Source organism: Spodoptera frugiperda, chromosome 26 (assembly GCF_023101765.2).
Source record: "Spodoptera frugiperda isolate SF20-4 chromosome 26, AGI-APGP_CSIRO_Sfru_2.0, whole genome shotgun sequence".
NCBI classification, from domain to species: Eukaryota; Metazoa; Arthropoda; class Insecta; order Lepidoptera; family Noctuidae; genus Spodoptera; species Spodoptera frugiperda.
Window position 1 is genome coordinate 10,453,087 of NC_064237.1, and position 22,111 is coordinate 10,475,197.

The window sequence follows — 22,111 nt, forward strand, 5'->3', positions numbered from 1 at the left end:
TGAATCAAATCAAATGACATTACGAATCCACATTCTTTTTATAAAATTATTGCTTCCGTAAGCCCCTTGCGCGGTAGACGTGTTCGTAATTCAAATGACGCGGGGAAACGTTCGATGCTTGAATAAAATTCAATTTGTGAACCGCAAATATGGGCGATACGCTCATTTGCATGTTAAATGTATTAGATTACAGGATTAGACTAACGTATGACGAGAGAGGGTGTGGCTGTCTATTATTGTATTACACACATAAATACTTCAAGTTTTTATGCGAATCGTCACAAAAAACTAAGACTTCAATCAATAGTAATCTTCTAACACGTATCTATTTAAATAAAGAATATGAATGGTCATCATTATCAACAGATCGTTTTTGCGCCGTCCATACTCCGAAGTTTATAAATCTTTTTTCTTTAATACACGTAGGTAATTAGATTAATTCGATTATCGAACGTCTGTAGTAGTGTTTTAGTAAATGTTGTAGAGGTAATCAAACCCGTGACACATTACATAGCAACCAACCACCATAAGCCACCACTTAAGTGTGGGAGAACCATAACGCTTTGGCACGAATGGGCCGGCTCGACCAGAGTGATACCACGGCCTCACAGAAAACCTACGTGAAACAACGCTTGCGTTGTGTGGGTGAGGTTACCGGAGGCCCAATTACCACCCTTCCAAATCCCCGATTCCCCAACAACCCTTAAATTCCTAACCCCCAAAAAGTCGGCAACGCACTTGTAACGCCTTTGGTGTTTCAAGTGTCCATGGGCGGCGGCGATTGCTTACCATCAGGTGATCCGTAAAAAAAAAACCATGGCTCAAAAACCAAACGAATAATAAGCTTTTAAAAAAAATTGTTTCACTAATCAAACTATTGTTTTTTTTTTTTCTAGGACCTGAAACAAGTCATAGTGAAAATGTTCATAGAGGTGTTGAAATTGGACGACACGACACTAGGAGCGTGGGGCAAGGCCGTGGACTTCTGGTACAAGCACATATTCGAGACGCTCAACAAAGCGGAGCAGACCAGATAACATACACATTGTCAATCAATTACAGTATAAACGAGTAGTTTAGTATCCACAATGGCTACTGTGAAAGGCAAACTCGATTTGATCTGTTGTACGATGATAGGGATATGACCGAACGACAAATTCAAATATAGAATGAGAACGCAATTTGAAAATTTGATAATTGAATTGTGAATATCGGCCAGTTTTATTAACTTATCTGTCTTTGTATTATTTTTTTTATATCATAAAGTTTTATCTATAATCTATCTACAACTTTTGACTGACTCGTTGATCGAGTGGTCGCAAGTGCAACTGCCGGACAAGGGGTCTCGGGTTCGATTCCCGAGTCGGGCAAGTATTCTAGGCTTTTTTCGAAAATTTCTCAGTAATAGTACTAAGTCTGAACCGGGACTTGTAACACTAATGTTGCCGTAATGTGCACCTCTGCCTACCCCTTCGCGGATAAAAGGCGTGACGTTGTCTTTATCTACACATTTTGGTGTGGAGCCTATGTTATACTTCTATCTCTAGTATAATAGGTATGCAAATCTACAGATAGATTATTAAGACTGGCTGAATAAACGACTGTCATTAATTACTTTGGCTATCTGTGACAGTCAGTAGATAGGTACATAAACATTCCATAACTTCTGAAACAACAACAAAATAATTAACTTGAATTAATTTCAGTTATCTTCCTTTCATCTTTTATTAAAATCTGGTCCGTCGAGATCGCATTAAAGGATAATAAATTTAATAATTACCGTCATAGAGTTTGCGTTTCACCGTCGAAAATCAGGCTGAATAAACCATACTGAATTGCATTATGTTTATAACGAGTAAGATGGGAGAAATCGATTTTATTTCCTATTTTTACAATTAATTATAATATTATGAAAATACTTTCTTGTGTATTTCGTGAGAAATTAAAATTAAAATTATTGTTTATTCTAATTGTTGAATTGTTTTAATTATTTTTTATGTACCTACTTGTTTTTTTTTTGGCAAGGCCTAAGCTTTTGTCGTGTCACGGCCTTAGGCTGTATAAATGTTGTAAACACCAAAAATTTTAATGTATCACAATTTTTCTCTTTTGTTATACAATGTTAGAATTTCTATATACATAACTATATAACTAATATTTTATACATTGACTTTTGAGTGTTAGATATTTTATCAACACTTGAATATTGTTTATATTGTTTTGGCATAGATGTATGTAAAATGTCATTTTATCATAGTTTTAAGACGCATTTAATAATATTGTAGGTTAGATATAAAGCTTCAAACATCTTCCATTCTATTGCATAATGTACATAGCTATATTTGTAAATAAAGCAGTCGATTTTTGTACATTGTACACTTGTTAAACCAAAAAAATAATATATTATGTAAATACATGATTATTCAATATTTGTCAACGATTTTAATTATTGGTTCATTAAATTTTATATGAAATAGTTGTGTCTATTCGTTTTTACATCCCTATATCATCAACTTAGGCCCAGCGCAGAGCAATCCTCTGCTGGATTAGGCCATGGACATCCTCAGCATCGTCTATATAAGGCGCTTTGACTAACTCTTACGTCTAAACTAGGCACGCAGGTTGGAGATCGCACTTTATAATGTTCACCCTTATAAAAGAGCGCTGCTGCTTGGTATCCGTCAACTATGTAAGTACTAGGTACATACTCCAGAGCTGTAGATTGCCTGGTCGGTTACCGCAGCTCCGGTTCGAAAACCAGGAGTAGGAACGGAACGGGGTGGTTTAAGTCAGTGAGAGTCTGACACTCCCTCTCTCCACGCCCTAGGTGGAAGAAGTCATTGGATGATTTTCCCCACACAAAAAGAACGGATAGAACCCGGGGGAAGAGTGAGGGCCGTAATAGAAAAAGTATTATACAGTTTTAGTTTTAGATGTTTTAAGGGAGGAAAATCATCCAATGACTTCTCTAGCCTTGGGTGAGGCGAGAGGGAGTGTCAGACTCATACTGACTAAAAACTTCGTTCCTACTCCAACTTTTCAAGCCAGAACCCCGGTAAACCTGCTAGGTAGTCCAAATATATTCTACCCTGCCGATACCACACGACTGACTTCCCTCCAACGGACGAGCAATCTAAAAATCAATATATCGGGAACGAGTAACAGCATTATTGTGGCTTAATGGCGCAATTATGTATCGATTGGTTTGACAATACAACTCGGCTTTTAAGGTGTATTGCTTTTGAAGGCAATCTTGTTTAAAATCTGTTTTTTTTGCAATATAAAGCAATTTAAAATAGTTGAAGGAAAGCAAAGAGTTATTTTTATAAGAATTTGTAGATAACAATCGAATACTAAATAAGATAAGAAATTACTGACCGTAATTAGGTACCTAATTACCATACACAAATTAATTTTGTAGTGTATTTAGTCCATGCATATTGTCACATCGCCTTCAATTTAAAATATAAAGTGTAGGTAGATAGGTAGACTGCAATAATAACATTTCGACAGTTACGTTTAAGTTTCACAAGTATTATAACGAACGGTCTATTATAGTTTCAGATAGGCACAAATTGTAAATAATCTACATATTTCCAAGATTGTTGGGCTATATTAATTTTCTATAGCGTATTAAGTACCTACCTGCTAATAATGAGTCACGTTAAACAAAAATCGACCCATGCATACCTAAATATTTGCCAACTTAGTACCTAGATCTACATCACTCACTCAAATCAAAGATTCAAGCAATAAACATCTACTAGCAATCATTGTTAAGACCGTGTTCCTAAGTAAATACTTGGCTGTATAATAAAATTCCCGAGTCTCGCAAAGCGACCATAGAGTATAGAGTACGTACCTACGACACGGACTCAAGTGCTTGCATTATTCAGCCTGCTGCATATTTAACGCGCGCCGTCGCCGCTCTCCTGTCTTTCCTCCGTTCCTACACGGTTTACGCAAGAAATTTATAGGTAAAGATTTTACGACATAGATAAATATAAAATTCGTGACAGATTGGATATTAATGAATATATCAATTAATGAGTTGGTGTATTTTTATAAACCTATGTCTAAACGATACAATGAATGAATAATAATCATAACTTGAACGCATTAGTCTTACGCTTAGAACATGGGAAGAACCGAAAGTAAAAATAATTGTTTAGATAATGCGTACTTCGCTATATTTATAGGTTTGTATTGCAAGGGTCCTTTTTCACCAGAGATGTCCTTAAGCTACGTTGCTGTGGATGCGTTTGGCTTCCATCGTTAGTCGTATTCCCTTGATTATGTTAACAACACTAACACTTGTTTATATTTGTTTGGAACACGGCCTCCTCCAGTTTCTTTCATGTTTACATCCCTGTCCCTGTCTAGGTCTACTTAATAAAATTCTTTTATCTTCTGTATAATATCATCAGCCGATCATGCCCAACTTGTGTTTGGACTATCAATTCCTTCTTCCATTATTAGATATTTAGCTCCAAACTACAGTAATAAACGGCATTTTACTTAGGGCCTGTCCACATCCTGGTGTTATAGGTACCAACATAACTGGATGAAATTGCATATACCAACATCTGTCTACACTTTCCCAAAAAACAGGCAAAATGATCAAACATCAAGGTATATTAGTTGGAGATAAATAAAACACAGTTTTTAATGATTTTTTTTATTTTTTTTTTTACAATTAATCAGATAACATACATATCAAACCAGCCGAAGTATGGCTAAACCCATTTATTATCTAAACTTACGAACAATACAAGAAATTGATACCTCTCAAATTCACCTTACTTTAATATATATAGATATATTATAATAATATAATATGCGTTCACTCTACATATAATCTACAACCTACTTACTCATAATCTAAGTTTTGCATAAATTCAAAGTAAATATGCCCAAAAGAAATATTGTTGAACTATGAATATATATTACTTTTTGGCAATTAATTGAGTATCATTTATGTGCATAGCAAAATTAATTTTCTTTTAAAATGTAACTTAGATCTTACTTCATAAAGAGGCCACAAATATAACATGCGTTTCTGTCGTCAGTTCGATTAAATAGGGACTTTTTGTTAAACATTATTTATTGCCTATTCTATAAACATTACACTTATCGAAATGTAAGAAAAATATCCTTACGCAATAACTGAATTAGTCTAGCAGTGCTGTGCAGTGAGTGTAGAGGGTCCTCCGGTGGCTGGGCGGCGCGCTCGAGCTCTGCCACCGTCGCCGCTCGGGGCGAGGGCGCGAGTCGCGGCCCGCGGGGTGCGAGCGCGAGCGCACCGCCCGACCCGCCTCACCGTTGTGCGTACACATTGCGCTAACAATACGAGACAACATTTCACATAATGATCAAAACAACTATTTGTCATCTACATAAAATTTGCTCCAAATGTTTATATTAAAATATTTCTACTTATTGTAACTTCTAATTAGTTACAGCCAACTTTACAAATAATTGATACATTAGACTCTCAAATAGATCTCTACTAACTATTATTAATTAATGGTAAAAAATAAAGAATAAAAATACTTCTAAACATTGCATTTCAATCACATAAGGTTTAGTTAAATACAATAATAACATTTTTAAAACCCGAACATAAGTATTACAAGAACAATGATATCGTTGAGTTCTGGAATGGAAAATAGCACACTTAAATTCACTAACTGTTACACTTACATAATAATTATTGTTCTCCTGCTTTGTTTGTTAATATACATTGCTTTTAAGGTAGTATCAGAAAAATAACAGTAAAATATATCGACTATTTGATACACTGATAAAATTCATGATAAACCCTTAATTAACTTAAAGAAATTGTTAAAATTGTGTACCAAATAACAGTGCAGTGCGTTTGATAAGTACAGAGAATCGATAAATACATTGATATAGATAGGACATACTATGTGAGGTTATTGAATGAGGTAATACAGATATAAGAACATAGAACCGCTGCCGATGCCTCGGACGCAGCCGACCATTCGCATCTGTGCTACTGTCTACACCTTATGTAAATGGAGACGGCGATGTCTAAAAACACGGCCCTTGCAAAAATAGATCTACAACAAGTATAGGTGTAGGACGAGTGTGACAGAGGCACGCGGGCGCTCGCCGCGGGGCAGCCGCTACGCTATTATTTGGTACGTGACGGAACATACGTAGAGGATGGTGTACAGATCAATACAAATTCATATTACTATTAAGGCAGCCGTTCATAAACTTACTACGTGAAAATTACTTACGCATGCCTCATTATTATTACGATCATAATTATATTATTACATATTATACTTTAGACATTGAGAATACAAAGTTTCAAAATAAATACCCAACAAAGATAATTTGAAGAACATAAGGAACACTACAGCAGCAATCAAATTGCGAACACATTTTGTACTACATAAAAAATAATACACAACCCTTTGCGCGAAAAGACTGAAAAGTTCAACTTTTAAAGTCACCATGAAACTCGGGTCCTAGCATGAAATGCAATACAGACTAATATTCCGTGCGTTCGACAAAGATGTGCTTCATATGAGTTTAGCGTACATATACTTGGATCTCCTGCAAACGCAAGGAAAATGCTTCATAGTACGACCCTCGTGTCACTTTCAGTTAATACTAGATCTTTAGAATAAATTTTTCCCATCACAGAGATTTACACAGAAAAATCTTTTAGTTTTTTTTTCGAATATATTTAGCCTATTGATATAATTATGAAATAATTTAGTATCTGCTTATTTATTAAGTGTTCCAATACAATACCAAGGAGAATTATTAATTATTAATATTATTGGTGTAACGTGAGACGAGACAGCCTAAGTCTACGCTAAACTTATCAATTAGTTATATTGATATTGTTATAATGAAATACGTCGCTGAAACATGCTTTATATACTACATTGTACTTTAACTCAAAGGTGGTACCGAAAAATATTATTTTTATTATAAAACAACGCCAATCGTTCATACTTTATAGAGATGTGACTCACTACAATACTAGGGGACAATCAATTTAGTATTCATTATTATGATAACTTAAGGTTTTACGATTACAAAACTTAACGCACATCACGGGAACCACGGATATGAATACAACAAAATAATTCGAATTAGAAATGTAGACGATATGCAACGTTCAAAGATCAATTATTTAAAACAAATTTCAGATGACATCGGTGGTACTCGAAATAAATTGTTGTGATCAGTCTCCGCCCTGGAGCGGCGGTGATGTCATGATACTGAGTGTTAACTTACTTTCATTGGGATATATCGGTACACTATATCATTACATGGTGGGGTTTTAATTACTAATTAAGCTTGTTCGTTTTGTACAACATAAACCGACAACGGTACTAGTCCACTCATAAAATGGTCTTCCAAATGTATTCCAGCTCGATACATTCGATACTAAAGTAAAAAAATATACGAAGCAGTTAAATATTATGTCTCGTCACATAACATGTGCCGCTGGCAGTAGGAGACCTCTAATAAAATAAATATTCTCATCCGACTCACTGGACAATATTAAAAATATTTTCTTAATCACAGATATCAGTCTGTCAAAATTTAAATTAAGTATATTTCAGAATTGGATTAGTCGTTCCTCACTTACATAGGATATTATTCAAGTACAAGTACAATCAAGGTACAAAAGTGACTAATTTAAGACCGCAGAGTATTGATTTTTGACGCCAATAGAAATATCTAAATATTGAGAGGTTATTAGTACTTTAGTGGAACATTAACGAATTTGGTCGTTCGAAGTACGCGATTACGTATATGTCAAGCACGGTGTGGTCGAGACCGGTACACTTCTCTTATAGTACAAATGAACATTGAATATAAACAATTTGACACAGGTACAACAGAGATCTAATGAAAGAATAATACGAATATAAACTAGTTTCATATAGGATATGATCGTTAAATTATGCTCGATTATAATCACTCGCACGTCGCTACGTGCGATACATGAATGCGAGAGAGACTAGAGAAGCAGTGTGTAGTTAGCGAGCAGCAGTCCGAGTCTACTGCATCAATTAACTGTTGGTGGGGGTTGGCCTTGTACACATACATACATATATATTACGCTACATAGTACTCGTCGAATCAAATGCAACTTTACTCAAGTATCCGAAAGTAAGGCAGAGCCGCGATGTGTCTACCGGGGTGCACGTCACTTGTACGCCAACAGAAACGTGCAGACTTACTGCTCTATTACATCTATACATCATAGCAGTTAAAATATTCTCAGCAATCACATTTAGTTAAATTACCACATAGAGAATTTAGCTTAGTTCAACATTTTTATCAATGGCCCTCTGTTTACACGTAAAGTCACTCAGTACATTTTTTTATTATTTTGTTTATAATCAGTTGTTTGTGTTTTATCAAGAACACCCTATGTCTTACAGCTATATATTCCAATAATACAAAAATCCATTCACTATAATTAAGGTAAATTTTAGATATTTAAACACTAAAATGTAAAATATGAACATCCTAAATAAACTCTGATATTCCAATTTTTAGGCATTAGCTCAATTAAATATATGATTGAGTGACTATGAAAAAAAGAGAAATAAATGCATTATAATAATACTACCCAACCATTCCCTTGTAAGATTGACAGTCCAAGCTGCTCGGGCCGACCTATCGATACGTAACCTCTACACACTAACGTCAAAGCCTTCGTTATTTTATATTTGGTATTCACTTATTCGCACCACATAACAAGACTAGAGGAATGATTGCCTCTTGTGTCGACGTCACGCGTCCCCGCCATCTCAACACGATCCCTCGTAAATAAGGAAGACTAGTTTCTTTGTAGATATCACCTAATGTGTTCTCTATTGTATTAGGACGTCAACGACGCAACGTACAAAAATATATATAAATAAAGACAACAAGCAAAACTTTAACCTTATTTAAATTAAAAGGCCCTCCTGAATATCGTACGCACTATCACTATCAATATGTCGTATTATAAGTAACATCGTCTGTAACACGCGACGGCAAACGCATCTAGTAACAATGGAAAATGAGAATGTCTTTTAGTGTGCAATGTTCAGCTTATTTAGGTATTATTGAATTCAGCGCAAAATGAAACTGGATAATAGTCATAGATACTTGGTCCCTATATGTGAGTAGACAGTTGATCGAGCGAGTGGTGCCACAATGGGGCTACTGCAGCGACTGCTGTCAAGCCAGAAATAAGCCGAACTATTGTCACGCCACCGGCCCGGCGCCCTTGAACCGCGCTGCTCGATATCCCGACCACTATTGTATCGACTTTCTTGGCGCTAGCAACACGAACGAATCGACAATAAAACTTGGTGACACAAATACATATCCATTCGAATACCAGAACGATTTGAGGCTTAACTAATAAAGCTACCGATTTATATGATATCTAGTTTAAGACAAGGCCACAGGGACGGTAGAGTGACAAGCGAAAGAAAGCTATAAGATAAAGTAACGCGCTACGCGTCGTTTAGGCGGCATGAGTCCTACGCCATACACACTGCAGTTATCAGCTATGGTTCAGTACATTAAAAGCTAATTTGGAGATTACAAAATAACTTTAGAATTTTATTCCACACTAGGAAAGTTTTATAATTAAGATAATAAAAAATTAAAATTAACAACAATATGAGCAAACTACTTGAATAGTTGAGCTAAAATAACACCAGAGCAGCTTGGAGAGACAACAGCGACCTAAGCGTCGGCTGTCAGTATTAATGGCTCCTATTTGTACGATCAATAGTTTGTTGTGATGTCAGAGATCCACGTAGTTTATGTCAACAACACAAGCGGTCGTCCAATGGCTTACAGACATCGACTTTGGCATTCAAGTGTTATGGAATAGATGCGATCGTTCGAAACACGCGACACGCGCATGATCTCACTCCAAAATAACCAATTAATTTTAAGATTACACGTTAATTCGGGTAAACTTCATGAAAACCGAAAATAAATAGATAAAAATATTTACATATACGTAGGTATATATATAAAATGTTGATTGATGAAATAACACTTATTACAATAAAAGTAAAACATAGCTAAGCTCATTAATGATTACACAAGGCGTGGGCGCGAACCCCGCTGCTCGCAGCCTTATATTGTCTACAGCTAGTCACAGAGCGGTGCCTAGGCGCACAATTCATATCAATACATTTTGAAAAGGAAACGATTACACCTGCCATCGGTTACGGTAACGTACCACAGTTCATTGAGGCACAATCATTGGTTTCTTTTAATTGCTTTTCTTTATATATTTTTTTAATTTTTTTTTTGGTTTTTTAATTTTTTTTTTATTATTTTACTTATATTTACATCTATGATCATTATTATAATTACTTGTAGGTACGTAAATTTATTCTAAATAACAGAAACAAATCACGAAAATGTTATTAAAAGAGAAGCATGAAGCGTATTAAATTTTTACGAATAAAATTCCACAATATATACATATTACAGTATAGACGTATCATATAAATACACAACAACATAATAATAACACAGACTAAATTGCACATGGCGCAATAATTGTGTGCAGGAAATAATGATGCAGTCATTGAACCGAGGGGAGATTCAGTTAGCGCGGCGCGATGGCCGCTACTCACAACCTTGTGTGCGCGGACGCGGACACCTCTACCGACCCACCTCTACTCTAACACCATATACTGCTACCGACACTACACATTTAAAATACGTCCACTTTACAATATGTATAATCCTTTATTTATTAAGTACTGATAACTTTAACTGACTAAAATTTTAAAGGCATAAACTTCTTTCGTCTTTAATCTATGGATGACGTATTCTAAAGGGCACTGGTTATTATACTCTCCGTTTGTTCGGCTTGTCTAACCTTATAATGGAAAAAACTTTATAAAAAATTAAATATGAAATATTTTATTGCTGTATCATTAAATTTAAATTTGCACCAGAGTAAACAACTGAGATTTAGGCGTTATCGAATATTGGTGTAGAATTGGACAGAACAATATCAGTTAATTAAAATAATACCTAGACTCTTTATTATTCTATCAATCGGTAAAAGAAACACCCTCATCACTTAAATTGAGCTTTAACAATACATAGAATTGACATTTGTCTGTTTTATACGTGCACTATTGTTGCATAGACGTAACACGAAATGTTATAGGAACATCAGATCATTAACCCGTACCGCGAATATAATTTCAAATTTTGGAAGAATCTTTATCAAGCAGAGAAATGCAATCAGTTGTTCCGGACATCTTTGATAATCACTCTTTGGCACCTAACATTAAACTCCGTGACAATCTCGATTATGGCCCCTTGGAAGGCGAATCAAATAGTTCGGCCGCATATATGCCTTCGTACCAACGACCCGACTGTGTCCAGACGCCGCGCCGACGACGGCCGACGTCTGCCGCACGAGCGGACGTAAGGAAATATCAGCTCCGCGTTCAAACTAAATCTGTATCTGATACAAATCGCGAAAGGCAACGAAGAATATGCAGTGATGAAAACGCAAACTGCCGTCGGTCCCTATAGTATGATAATACGGTAGTAATGACAATTGCTAACATTGTTTCTAAATGAACACATCACACATCGAAACATTTAACACTAGACTACTACAGGTCCGAAGCGAACAGAGTTCAAACGCACTGACACGTCCAAATCGCGTTCACCTAACTTAATTAATTAATTTGTGAAGAGTATGCGAGCCGGGGCTCGACAAGGTACAGCGAATCGCTTATAACTAACTTAAGTCTAAAATCGTTTTATCATAAAAACACTGGAAGATGTTCGAAATACAGATACAATTTACATAATAAGTCGTCGGGGGGCGCGCGGCGACCGGTCGGCCGGGCGCGGTGGGTCGTCGCGACGGAGCGACTCGGATCGACTCGGATCGGCTCGGAGCGACTCGGAGCGACTCGGATCGACTCGGAGCGACTCGGAGGCGCGAGGCCCGTGTGTCTGCCTGCCTGCGCCTGCTGCCTCGCGCTCTACTATTCTAATCCCGTAATAATTGGTAATTTTATATTTTGGCAGAGTATCTCTGTGGCACACCATCAATAAATTAAAAAGTAAATAAAAGTGTAAATAAACTTTATGATAACGAACTTTAACTTACACGTGCAATCGTTGCCGTTAAATATCAGTTGTATGCTTATTGAACTCTACGATAGGACTTAAATGTAAACTTACACCTACAATTATGTAATACCGACAAACCTACGGCTACAAGTATATTATTAACAGAATATCTAAAGCATATGTCACTTTGAATAACGTTCAAATTGAGCCTATAGAAAATACCACAAATCTTTTATTTAAATAGATATTGATATGGCTAAATTTAAGTTAGAACTTTATTCTTACCTATACACAAAAGTGTAATATTTAATTACTGTTCAATTATAGTACTTTAATAACATTTCTCACAAATGTATGTGTAATATAAAATGATAAAACAATTTTCAATTTATTATATTAGGTTACCCTTACGTTAATCGTATAATCTAGATAATCGTTTCATTATATTAAACATAAAGTGGCACTTCAATCACAAATACTGGAAAAAATTTGGGGATACGGTCGCTTCGGCGGAGGCCGACCGCCTGCAACTCGCGCTATGATACTCTCCAACAAAATAGATTATCCTTACATTAGGCAAGATACTTTACATCACAGGATTACTGGATTGCAAGGGAGCGCGCGTCCCACCTTGTACTTGCTGGCGACTGCCATCGCTCGCTCCTAACGCATATAACTATATACTCGTTTGCATCAGACTATACGGCTTAAAGGAATTTACCGCTACAAGAATGCACTTCAAATCTCATAATTTTCAAATTTTGTTACCTTTATAAAATTACAACTAATCGTAAAAGATTTGTTAGTGGGCGAAATGCACTTACACGTTTATTGCTGAATAAAATATCACTACTGGAAAACGAGGGCTCTATGCGAGTGAGAATTCAAAACAGAATAAATAATAATTAAAATACGACAAGTACAGATAAAACGAGAAAATAAAAACGAACACGAAAGAAACTCGGAACGCAGCTCGACGGGCGAAACAGCAACAGCCCTCGAGCACAACAAAATAAATATACGCTATAAAATAAGGCCACGGGACGTGTGACTGAGGTAGCCCGCGACGCACTACGCTATCTGATACCTACGATTATTTGGTAGATTTGCAGGAGCGGGCCGCGCGCGGTCTCACCGCGGTGCGGCCCGCGCCCGCCGCGACCGGACTCTTCCTTATAAACCTCGATACAGTTTAATTTGCCATTGTATATGTATAATTCTTATATACACTAAATATTCTACATGAACACTTAAAACACAGTAAGATAATATAGTATGTGGACAGTTGGCTACCACGACCGCGTCGCGCCGCGTGCTCCGACGCCACGTGACGCGCTCGACATGATCTGACTAGGCGAATAAAATTAGTCGATCCCCGTACGGGGGACGGTAAAGCGTAATTACAACTAGACACCTAAAGCTTCGATCCTAAACTCGCGCCTTCGACGATCGAGCGACTTGCCGGCCGATCGATAAATACTATTTATACTATCCAAATCGAAGATTTTACGCTAACCATAAAAAATTTGCACCTCAGGAATGACCGAGGCGACACTTCCGAGCGACCGCGACCGAAACGAAATTAGGACCGAAACCTGATCGACACGGACAAATGCATCTGTACAGATCTCCTTCGCGCCTTAGATAGACTCGCCTCCGAGCAGGTCGGGCGGCAGGAAGGAGTTGAGCGAGGACGGCGTGGCGCGCTGGTCGTGCGAGTCGGGCCACAGCGCCGCGAACCCGCCCCAGCCGTCCTTCTGGCCGCCGCGCCACGCGCCGCCGCCGCCCGACCCCAGGTGCTGCAGGATCAGCTGCACCTCCGACTCCGCCGGCGACTCCGCGAAGATCGTCGTGTTGCTCAGCACGCAGTTGTTCAGGGCCATCTGGGCCTGCACACGGAACCGAACGTCAACATACTGCACGCCTACTCACTCAACATAACACAACTAACGGATCTAGTCTAGATACTGACCTTAGCGGCCTCCTCGCGCGTCGAGTAGCGGGCGAGGGCGAGGCCCTGGTTCAAGTACAAGTGGAAGTTCTGGAGAGGGCCATGCTGAACGCAGAGCGTCTTCAGAGTGGACCCATCGATCTAATAAATGAAACTTGTTATTGTAATTTCATCAATCAATAATATAACACACTAAAACTAATAGATTCAATAAAAAGTTCTACTTGGGAAGTCACAATATTTTATAAAAAAATGTATAGTACCTGAGCAGTGAGGTTCTTGAGCAGTAGCCATGTGGAGGCCTGCCAGGAGGGCACGGCGCGCGGGGGCGCGTTGTTGTGGTGCTGGGGCCACGCCTTGTTGAGGCCGGGGGGCGCGGGCCGCGGCTTGGCGCCCCACGCGTCAGACTTCAGGCCGGCGCCGGCGCCCGCGCCTCCGGGGGGCGCGTAGCTCCACGTGGACGAGGACAGCGAGCGCTCGCCCCCGGGCGGGGAAGTCTTACCGCCCAGCATGTCGGAGTCCTTGATGGCCGCCAGTGACAGTGGGGACCGCACTACGGAGCCTGGAGTCATCGCCGGGTCGTCTTCTACGTTCTTCATTTGGTTGCCCTGTGTTTAATACAGTTATGTTTCAATCCCTTTTTTTATCTCAAGACGTAAAGTCGTAACTTAACACTTACGAATGTCTAGTCATACACAAATGTTAAAATCGTCATAAAATTCTTGACAAATGTTTACCTTCCATGGCTTGCCAGGTTCAAATTCAGGAACCAAGTCATACACAGGTTGGTGCACTGGGTGTGATGGCCAGGCATCTTTGCCGTCAGCTACATCAGCACTGCTGTCACCCCAACCTTCAGAGCCACGGCCGACTCCCCAAGTCCTAAAGATCACAACACACATTAGTTTCAAAAGACAAATTTAAGCAAATACCAGCAACCCGGAATTAAAATAATGATCAATTTACAATAGCAGTTTTTTGTTTGGAAAAGGCAATTTTATTCAACAAGCCAGGATGTGTCAACATACGAATCAGGTTGCAGGCCAAGTTGGTTGAGCTGTGGGCTCGTGGTAGACTTGGCAGTTCCTGGAGCGCGGCTAAACTCGGAGCCCTCGCCGTCCTTATCCAGAGACGGCAGCTTCCATTGGTTCAGGCGAGACTGTTGGTTACCGCTGCTGCTGCCGTAACCCTGTACAAAATCACCAAAATTAGCATTTCTTTCAAACAAAAATGCCTAATTGAAAAGCTGAAAATTACGAAATGTAGCTTACCCCTTGAGTGTCTTTCGGAATAGTCATGTCACTAAAGTTGTTCTGCAACTGGGCGATAGGATCATGGCCCTGCTTGAACAAGTCCGAGCTGCCAGCTTGCTGCTTCATGTACAGAGCTTGCTGGGCTGTTATCTGGTTCTAAACACATTCAAAATATTAATAATTAATTTTTAAAAACCCCCAATTTCAAACGACCGCCAAACCAATTTTAAAAGTTGAACGGTCACAATTCGTTTTATGAAAACTTACTTGGAGAGCCGTAATCTGCTGCTTAGCCTTAGTGATTTGTACAGAATACTGCAGCGCCAGAGATGAGTGACCCTTGGTCATAGCAAGAGAGTTCTGTTGCAACAACTGCTGGAGAACTTTAATCTGTAAAACAAAACATAAATGTAGAAATACTGCCATATATAAAAGTTTCCATTAACAAAGTCCCATTTATTTACCTGTTGCAGCAGTTGATTCAGAAGTACGAGAGTTTGAGGAGCCAGAGGCTGGTTCAGGATCTGATGGTTCAGGTACCCAGCTGACACCGCCATTTGTATCTGCTGCACGAGCATGCGTAGTTGCGCTGCGCTCGGCTGCCCGCCATTACCCGTACCACTACAATTTTGATATTTATTTAGAATGCAACAAAGTCGATTCACAGAAGTTAATGACTCACTTGTTTATAAACACAAGTTGTATTCTTATGTAATAATTATTTGTAAACACCATGAGTTAAGAAAACGAAAGTTTAAACATTTTCCTCAACTATGTTTACATTTTGTGACATTCTAACCTTCATCGCAAGGTCATTTGAAGATCATAAAGGTCAGAAGGAGATAGCACGCAAGTGGGAACATACTGATGCACTTTGACCTTTTTCAGGTTTATCTTTTACCTGTTCGGGTTGTAAGACTGGTGGTGCTGCTGGGTAGGCGGCGGCGGCTGGTTGAGGATCTTCTGCACGACGGCGGGAGACACCGCGGGCACTGACGGTGGAGGCTGGAAGGGGCCGCCGTGGTGGCCACCGAAGTGTTCATCACGTCGCCACCCGTCTCCGCGAGCGCTGGCTAGCATTTCCAACGCCTCTTCAGCGTTCATATCGCGGCTGCGCAATGCTGCCTCTGCTTCCTCTTTCTTGAAACCCATCTCAACGAGGAACCTATGATAACAAGTACAGGTGTCACACACAATAGCTCTCTAAAATCACATGTATGAAAATAAACCACTTAGATATAAATGTGCTATTTATAGTTGTAAATAATTACCTGAACTGCTTGCTGTTCCACACCATTTCTTTAGGCAACTGCTTGCCCAGAGGGCCACCTTGCTGCGGTTTCGGTCCACCCCATTCACCAATATCATCAGGCCATGCAGTACCAGGTCCAGCAGGTTTGGGCTTAGGTACAGGCCACAATGCCGGTCCAGACGCATCAGGCCAGGCAGGCGCATCGCGGTCAGGCCACGCTGGCGTATGTGGCTCTTCCCAGGAGCCATTGCGTTGGGCGTGAGCGCCCCATACGGCATCGGGCTTGGTAGGCGTGGGCGGCATGCGTTGGGGGCCGGGGGGACCCTGAGGCCCGCGAGCTGCCATGCCACCCATTCCGCGCTGTGCCCACAAAGAGGTTCCATCATCGAAGCCACCGGGAGCGCGACGTGCCGCCGGAGGCGATGGTTCCTCCCAACCTGATCCCTTGATTGGGTCTTTGGGTCCTTGTGCACCCCACTGATTGACGCCACCGGGCATCATTTTGTTAGGTCCGGCTGTGTGTTGATGATGCTGGCTCCACATATCTCCGTTAAGGCGGCCAGATATTCCTCCACGCAAGTCGTGGCGTGGGTCAGCGCTTTGTTGGCGCGGATCACTAGAGCGGTGAGGATCAATACGTGGATCTACAGGGCGATGAGATTCACCCCACGCGTTCCAATCATCTTTCTTAGGTACGCCCCACTGTTGCGCGTGTTGCGGTGGTCCTGCGGGCCACTGCTGTGGTGGCGGTGGGCCGGTCCACACGTTAGCAGAGTCTGCGACATCATCATCTTCTCCCCATGTACCACCAATGTTTGTAGTAGGCGTGTGACCCCATGGCGTTTTTGAGGCGGGTTGCGGCGGTGGTTGTCCACCATTTCGTAAGTTAGCCTCCCATAGATCGGTGCCAAGGAATGCGCCATTATTAATATTCGGTTTCCAGGCAGGGGGACCTCCAGCTGGTTGGTTTTCTACTTTGCCCGGACCAGGCTCAGGAGTGCCAGGTACATCCCAATTTGTGTCTTGATTCACATGTTGCTGAAAAGTAATAAATTATTGAAAAAAGGGTTTTCATTGAAATGTTTGAATAATAACACGATAGAAGTCGGTTAAAATGACTTACGCCTCCCCAGCCATCTTGACTAAACAAAGCTTCTCTCATTGAATTCAGTTGCTCAATCTTGGCAGAGGAAGTGCTGTTGGCGTTGTTGCCATTGTTACCATTGGCTGAAGTAGGACCATTCGAATTTGAAGTTGAATTGGGTGGATTAGTACCGCCATTGTTTCCGTTACCCGCGTTGTTCGTACCTAGGTGAAAGAATTATAATAAAATTAACCCAAATATCAATAAAACACGCAATCCACGCTGTTATGCATTTTATTTTGATTGTCAACAAACCATTGCTCGTTGGTGCACCATTGTTGTTAGGCTGAGCATTTGGCATGTTTGGCGGGGAGCTTTGCCAATTCTGTGCAGACGCGCCACTAGTTGGGGGCATTTGATTGCCATTCCCCTTGTTGCTGTTCACTGCAAGAAAGAATCCCAACCATAAGCACCTATATGAAATAACTACATCCATAATGTTAAATGTAATTAATTTCTAATCACTGTAACTGTCGTTTGCCAACAATAGAAGCAAATTTTATTTTGATGACTTCATCATTTAGTGACGATATTAAAACAACTTACTGTCTGCTTGAGAAGTGGGCGGGCGCTGAGCCGTGTTATTCCATTGTTGAGTATTGTTTGTTCCATTATTTGTTTGGCCACTGGAATTACCGCCCCAATTCCCAGCTGGCAAAGAAAAAAGATCTATTTATAATCTGTTATCACCGACGACGGTTAAAATATAGTTCTTATGTCGGCCACGGGCAGTACTGCCAAATATTTGAGTGCCGATCAACCTACTGTATAATATCTGAGTCGGACGTCAGCGGGATGACAAAAACAAGCGTACTCACCGTTGTTAGAGGCAGGCGGGCTGCCCCAGCCAGTAGCGGTGTTGAGCGAACTTTCGCCCCCTCCGCAAAGTCGAAGGCGTCGGGGAACGCCCCAACTGTCCACATCTTGAGTTTTCATTTCCTTGATAATTCGATCCTCGTTTTTCGTGAGTTCCAACATAGCGTCGAAGGTGAGATCACCGTTCGCGAACATTCGCAAAGCCGTTTTATTGGCGGGTTTGTCGTAACCAACTTCCAATTCATTATTGTCATGGTATGTCTTCACAGACTTGTCTTCATTAGTAATGATTCGAGTTTTCGTTTTGGATATCATATTATGAGCAGACTTGTCGTTTAGTAGTTGCGTATCGCAAGGCTCATCTCGTATAATACAAACTGAGGATTTAAAAGCGTAATCAGACTTGTTCATATGCTCCGGCGCTCCGAACGCCATCTTATAGTTTAAGTTAAAGCTACTGAAATATGGGTCACTGTATGAGATACCCTGGACTGTTATGGCGTTAATCGTTAAAGGAATGCAGTAGTTAGGCGTTTCGCCAATCATTTGGTTTTGTTGGACACTAACAACAAATTCTACATTATAAATATTTAAATCTACCATTTTTACACTAGCTTCATGACTTTCATTCTTCTCAACTTGAAAAGCACCAAAATTATTTGTGTTCACCACCAACATCAAGGTGGAGTAATTACATTGCATTGGTTCGGTAACAGTATTAATATTGGAGTAACAATTATCCTTAATTAGATGTCGAACACATAATATTACAGAAACATTAGACATCAGACAATTATTATAAATAGAATAATTTTCTACAGATTTGACCTAACATTAAACTTATGTTCACAGATAGCATATTGTTTCAATTATAAACTAAGTAACAATGGTTCGTAGTGATGCAGTCAATAAAGCAGGTAGCAGTGTTTAGTGCCTCTATGGTAGAGGACAAGGTGAGATCACCACTGGAAGCTGCTGCGGACTCGCCTCCTAGCCCCGATTGGCCCAGCCCTATAAAGTACACAACATTGTATCAGCAAACAGCTTACTTGTGTCTTGCATTAATGCATTCTACGTGTTTTAAAATCTTCCTCTAAACTTAAAAATTCCATTTATGGATCATAATTTGATTGCATATTCAAGGACTTATAATGACAATTTCAAAATCAATTAAAAATTTTACTTTATAACTTCTAAAATACTCGCAGTAATTTTGTGTTTTATTTTTTTGCAATGGCATCTCGCAGCAAGTTCAATATAAGAGTATGCTGTTGACTTGACTAGATTAGCTCAAATATTATGAATTTTAAGAATTACTGAACCGTGCGAAGGTATGTTTGACATCCGTCAATGAATCTCATTTGAAGCTAGCATCCTAAAATGTTAATTACAAAGGGGATACTACAGGTAGTTTACAATGAAGAATTTAAGTAAATCCACAATAGTGCCCTTTCAATACCAAATAATTTGATTGTAGGTATGGCTACTTAGAATAACTTGTAGTACTCAACTCAATCAATAAATATAAATAAGAATGAAGACAGTTTCACATTAAATGGATTCCAATCTCTGCTCTCAAGACATACAAGTGTGATATTAAATGAAGCTTACCTTATAGGACGGACGAGAGGCTGAGCTGTATATCACAGATAATGCGGGCTCGGCAGATCCTTAGAGCAGCTTTACAGTCAGCTCGTAACGTTTCAGATTATCTGTGAGACAAAGAGTTCACAATTTATTGGTCCCATTGACACTTAACATAAACAATTAATAAAAATCAATACGCGGGTCTTAACAATAACTAAGTACATGATCATTTTGAGGTTATCTGGATCAAAAAAAAAGGTCACTTGGATCAGTGCTTTGTACTCGCACAGCATAGATAGATACATCAAAAGTGAATTACATCAAAATTTATAAGTTTTAGATTTACGTCGCAATGATACGATAAAGCAATCTTCAAATCAAAAATCATAATGGTGTTTCACAATACGCCATTCCAAAACGTATACGAGCGATGTAATACGACGCAAGTACTTATGGTCACACCGAAATTATCAAGAATAAAATGTTATAGAATCACAATTTCTCAGTTCAGTTTTCACATTCCTCTAAAAACCAATATTCTTTTCTTACATTATATACCTATATATTTGTGTATTTCGGCCTTGAGACTTGGCGACTCGATGTTGAATATCTACAGTCGTATACATGTATCTATCTATGCTATATCTTCCACGGTACCTATCTATATCTAGAGTGAAAGTTAGCACGACCCATATCATCCGAATAAAGCAAATATTTTTGAAACAAATTAGTTCCCCACATACACAAACACTTAATTGACATGAATATTACAAAACTTCCTCAAAAATCACACTCTAATCAAGCAAAAATACAAAAAATCTTACGTGACACGACCGAGCACAACGGTGTTATATTACTAGAAGGAATGAGACAGAGAATTAAACATGTCGCTGACATCCCGTTTGTTGGAGGGAGAACAAACATACGCCTGAGAAAGCGATGCCATAAATGCCCAGAGCCATCAACGACGACATAAAGAACTTCTTCGAAAATCTAGCCTTATTTAGGACTTACCTCTGTTTTGTAATGTTGTTGGCACATAACTTATGGATTTATACAAAATCACAATCCCAAACCCCCGAGAACACGGCTTCGACGGCTGGATGGAATGATTTCGTCGTCGGGGTTCGCACGAGAGCTATGAAATGCGACCAATTTATGACGTACAGAAACGATTCAGACTACGTACAAAGTTACCGCATTTTAGCCGTGGTCGGGTTATAGCAATTTACTATACCTACCTATAACTTTCAATATGCAGAGGCAGAGGTATTATCTATAGTATCTATCTATAAATATGTACCTATAATAATACCGTACGAATACATACCTATTTTTATACTGTTGTGTATTTCTATATCTATAGACAGATATTCGATTGACTATGGATACCTTGTAACTAACTGGGGTACTAAAAACTGCTAAATAATCATATAAAATCGATATTAAACGAACTTGAGAGCCTCCGTTTCTTAATTGTCCATCTAAGTACAATAACACGGGGATATGTGATTGATACAAGTAGCTAATTAATTTGCTATATACAGCCAACCTAGCCTTATACCTGCTTACTTAGCTAAATTTTATGCATATTCTGTTTTAATGTGTAGTTAGGTAAGTATATAAGTAGCTATGGTTAATTTTTACATGATTTATAGAGGAGGTACTCACCTACTATATAGGTACCTAGGTAAAGGTTGTAAACAAGATTGGTTAGGTAAACTTAATGACATGCCTATTCTGTCATTTTATTTTAATTAAAATTTTAGTAGGTGAGGTACTTACTAACTAACTACGTAGATAGATTAATTCATTAACTGTTTGTAACAAAAAATATTTATTGATTATGATCTATTTTTATTACAATCCTTTCAATTTTGTCTTCTTTCTTTCTAAGTTACCAAAATAAAATAAAATCATTTATCATTAAAATACCATACCTACGTATAATATTTAGGCAAAATATATAACAAACCCAAGAT

At 39.0% G+C, this 22,111-nt stretch overlaps 2 protein-coding genes across 10 annotated transcripts in view; one reads left to right on the forward strand and one right to left on the reverse strand.

Moving 5' to 3' along the window:
* LOC118264200 (cytoglobin) overlaps positions 1-2,476 on the forward strand; it is a 43,817-nt gene extending 41,341 nt beyond the window's left edge. For all 4 annotated transcript variants that reach the window (XM_035576636.2, XM_035576635.2, XM_035576633.2 and 1 more), the window contains exon 4: positions 897-2,476. In XM_035576636.2, the coding sequence (XP_035432529.2) occupies positions 897-1,037 (141 nt within the window). In that variant the 3' untranslated portion in view covers positions 1,038-2,476. The remainder of the gene's footprint in view (positions 1-896) is intronic.
* A 2,186-nt stretch (positions 2,477-4,662) lies between these two features.
* On the reverse strand, positions 4,663-21,847 carry LOC118264424 (protein Gawky). 6 transcript variants are annotated; one of them, XM_035576919.2, is made up of 16 exons: positions 21,801-21,847; positions 20,154-20,254; positions 18,545-19,553; positions 18,273-18,377; positions 17,982-18,110; positions 17,706-17,890; positions 16,602-17,620; positions 16,232-16,495; positions 15,795-15,951; positions 15,598-15,720; positions 15,349-15,486; positions 15,106-15,266; positions 14,815-14,959; positions 14,341-14,685; positions 14,099-14,218; positions 4,663-14,015 (listed from the first exon to the last, which is right to left on the reverse strand). In XM_035576919.2, the coding sequence occupies exons 3-16, from the start codon at positions 19,326-19,328 to the stop codon at positions 13,767-13,769; spliced, it is 3,924 nt and encodes a 1,307-aa protein (XP_035432812.1). In that variant the 5' UTR covers positions 19,329-19,553; positions 20,154-20,254; positions 21,801-21,847; the 3' UTR covers positions 4,663-13,766. The 6 variants fall into 6 exon arrangements, with proteins under 6 accessions (XP_035432812.1, XP_035432813.1, XP_035432814.1 ...); XM_035576920.2 differs by lacking the exon at positions 21,801-21,847 and adding an exon at positions 21,144-21,316; XM_035576921.2 differs by lacking the exon at positions 21,801-21,847 and adding an exon at positions 21,144-21,315 and having other exon boundaries at positions 18,545-18,919.
* Between the last annotated feature and the right edge of the window lie 264 nt (positions 21,848-22,111).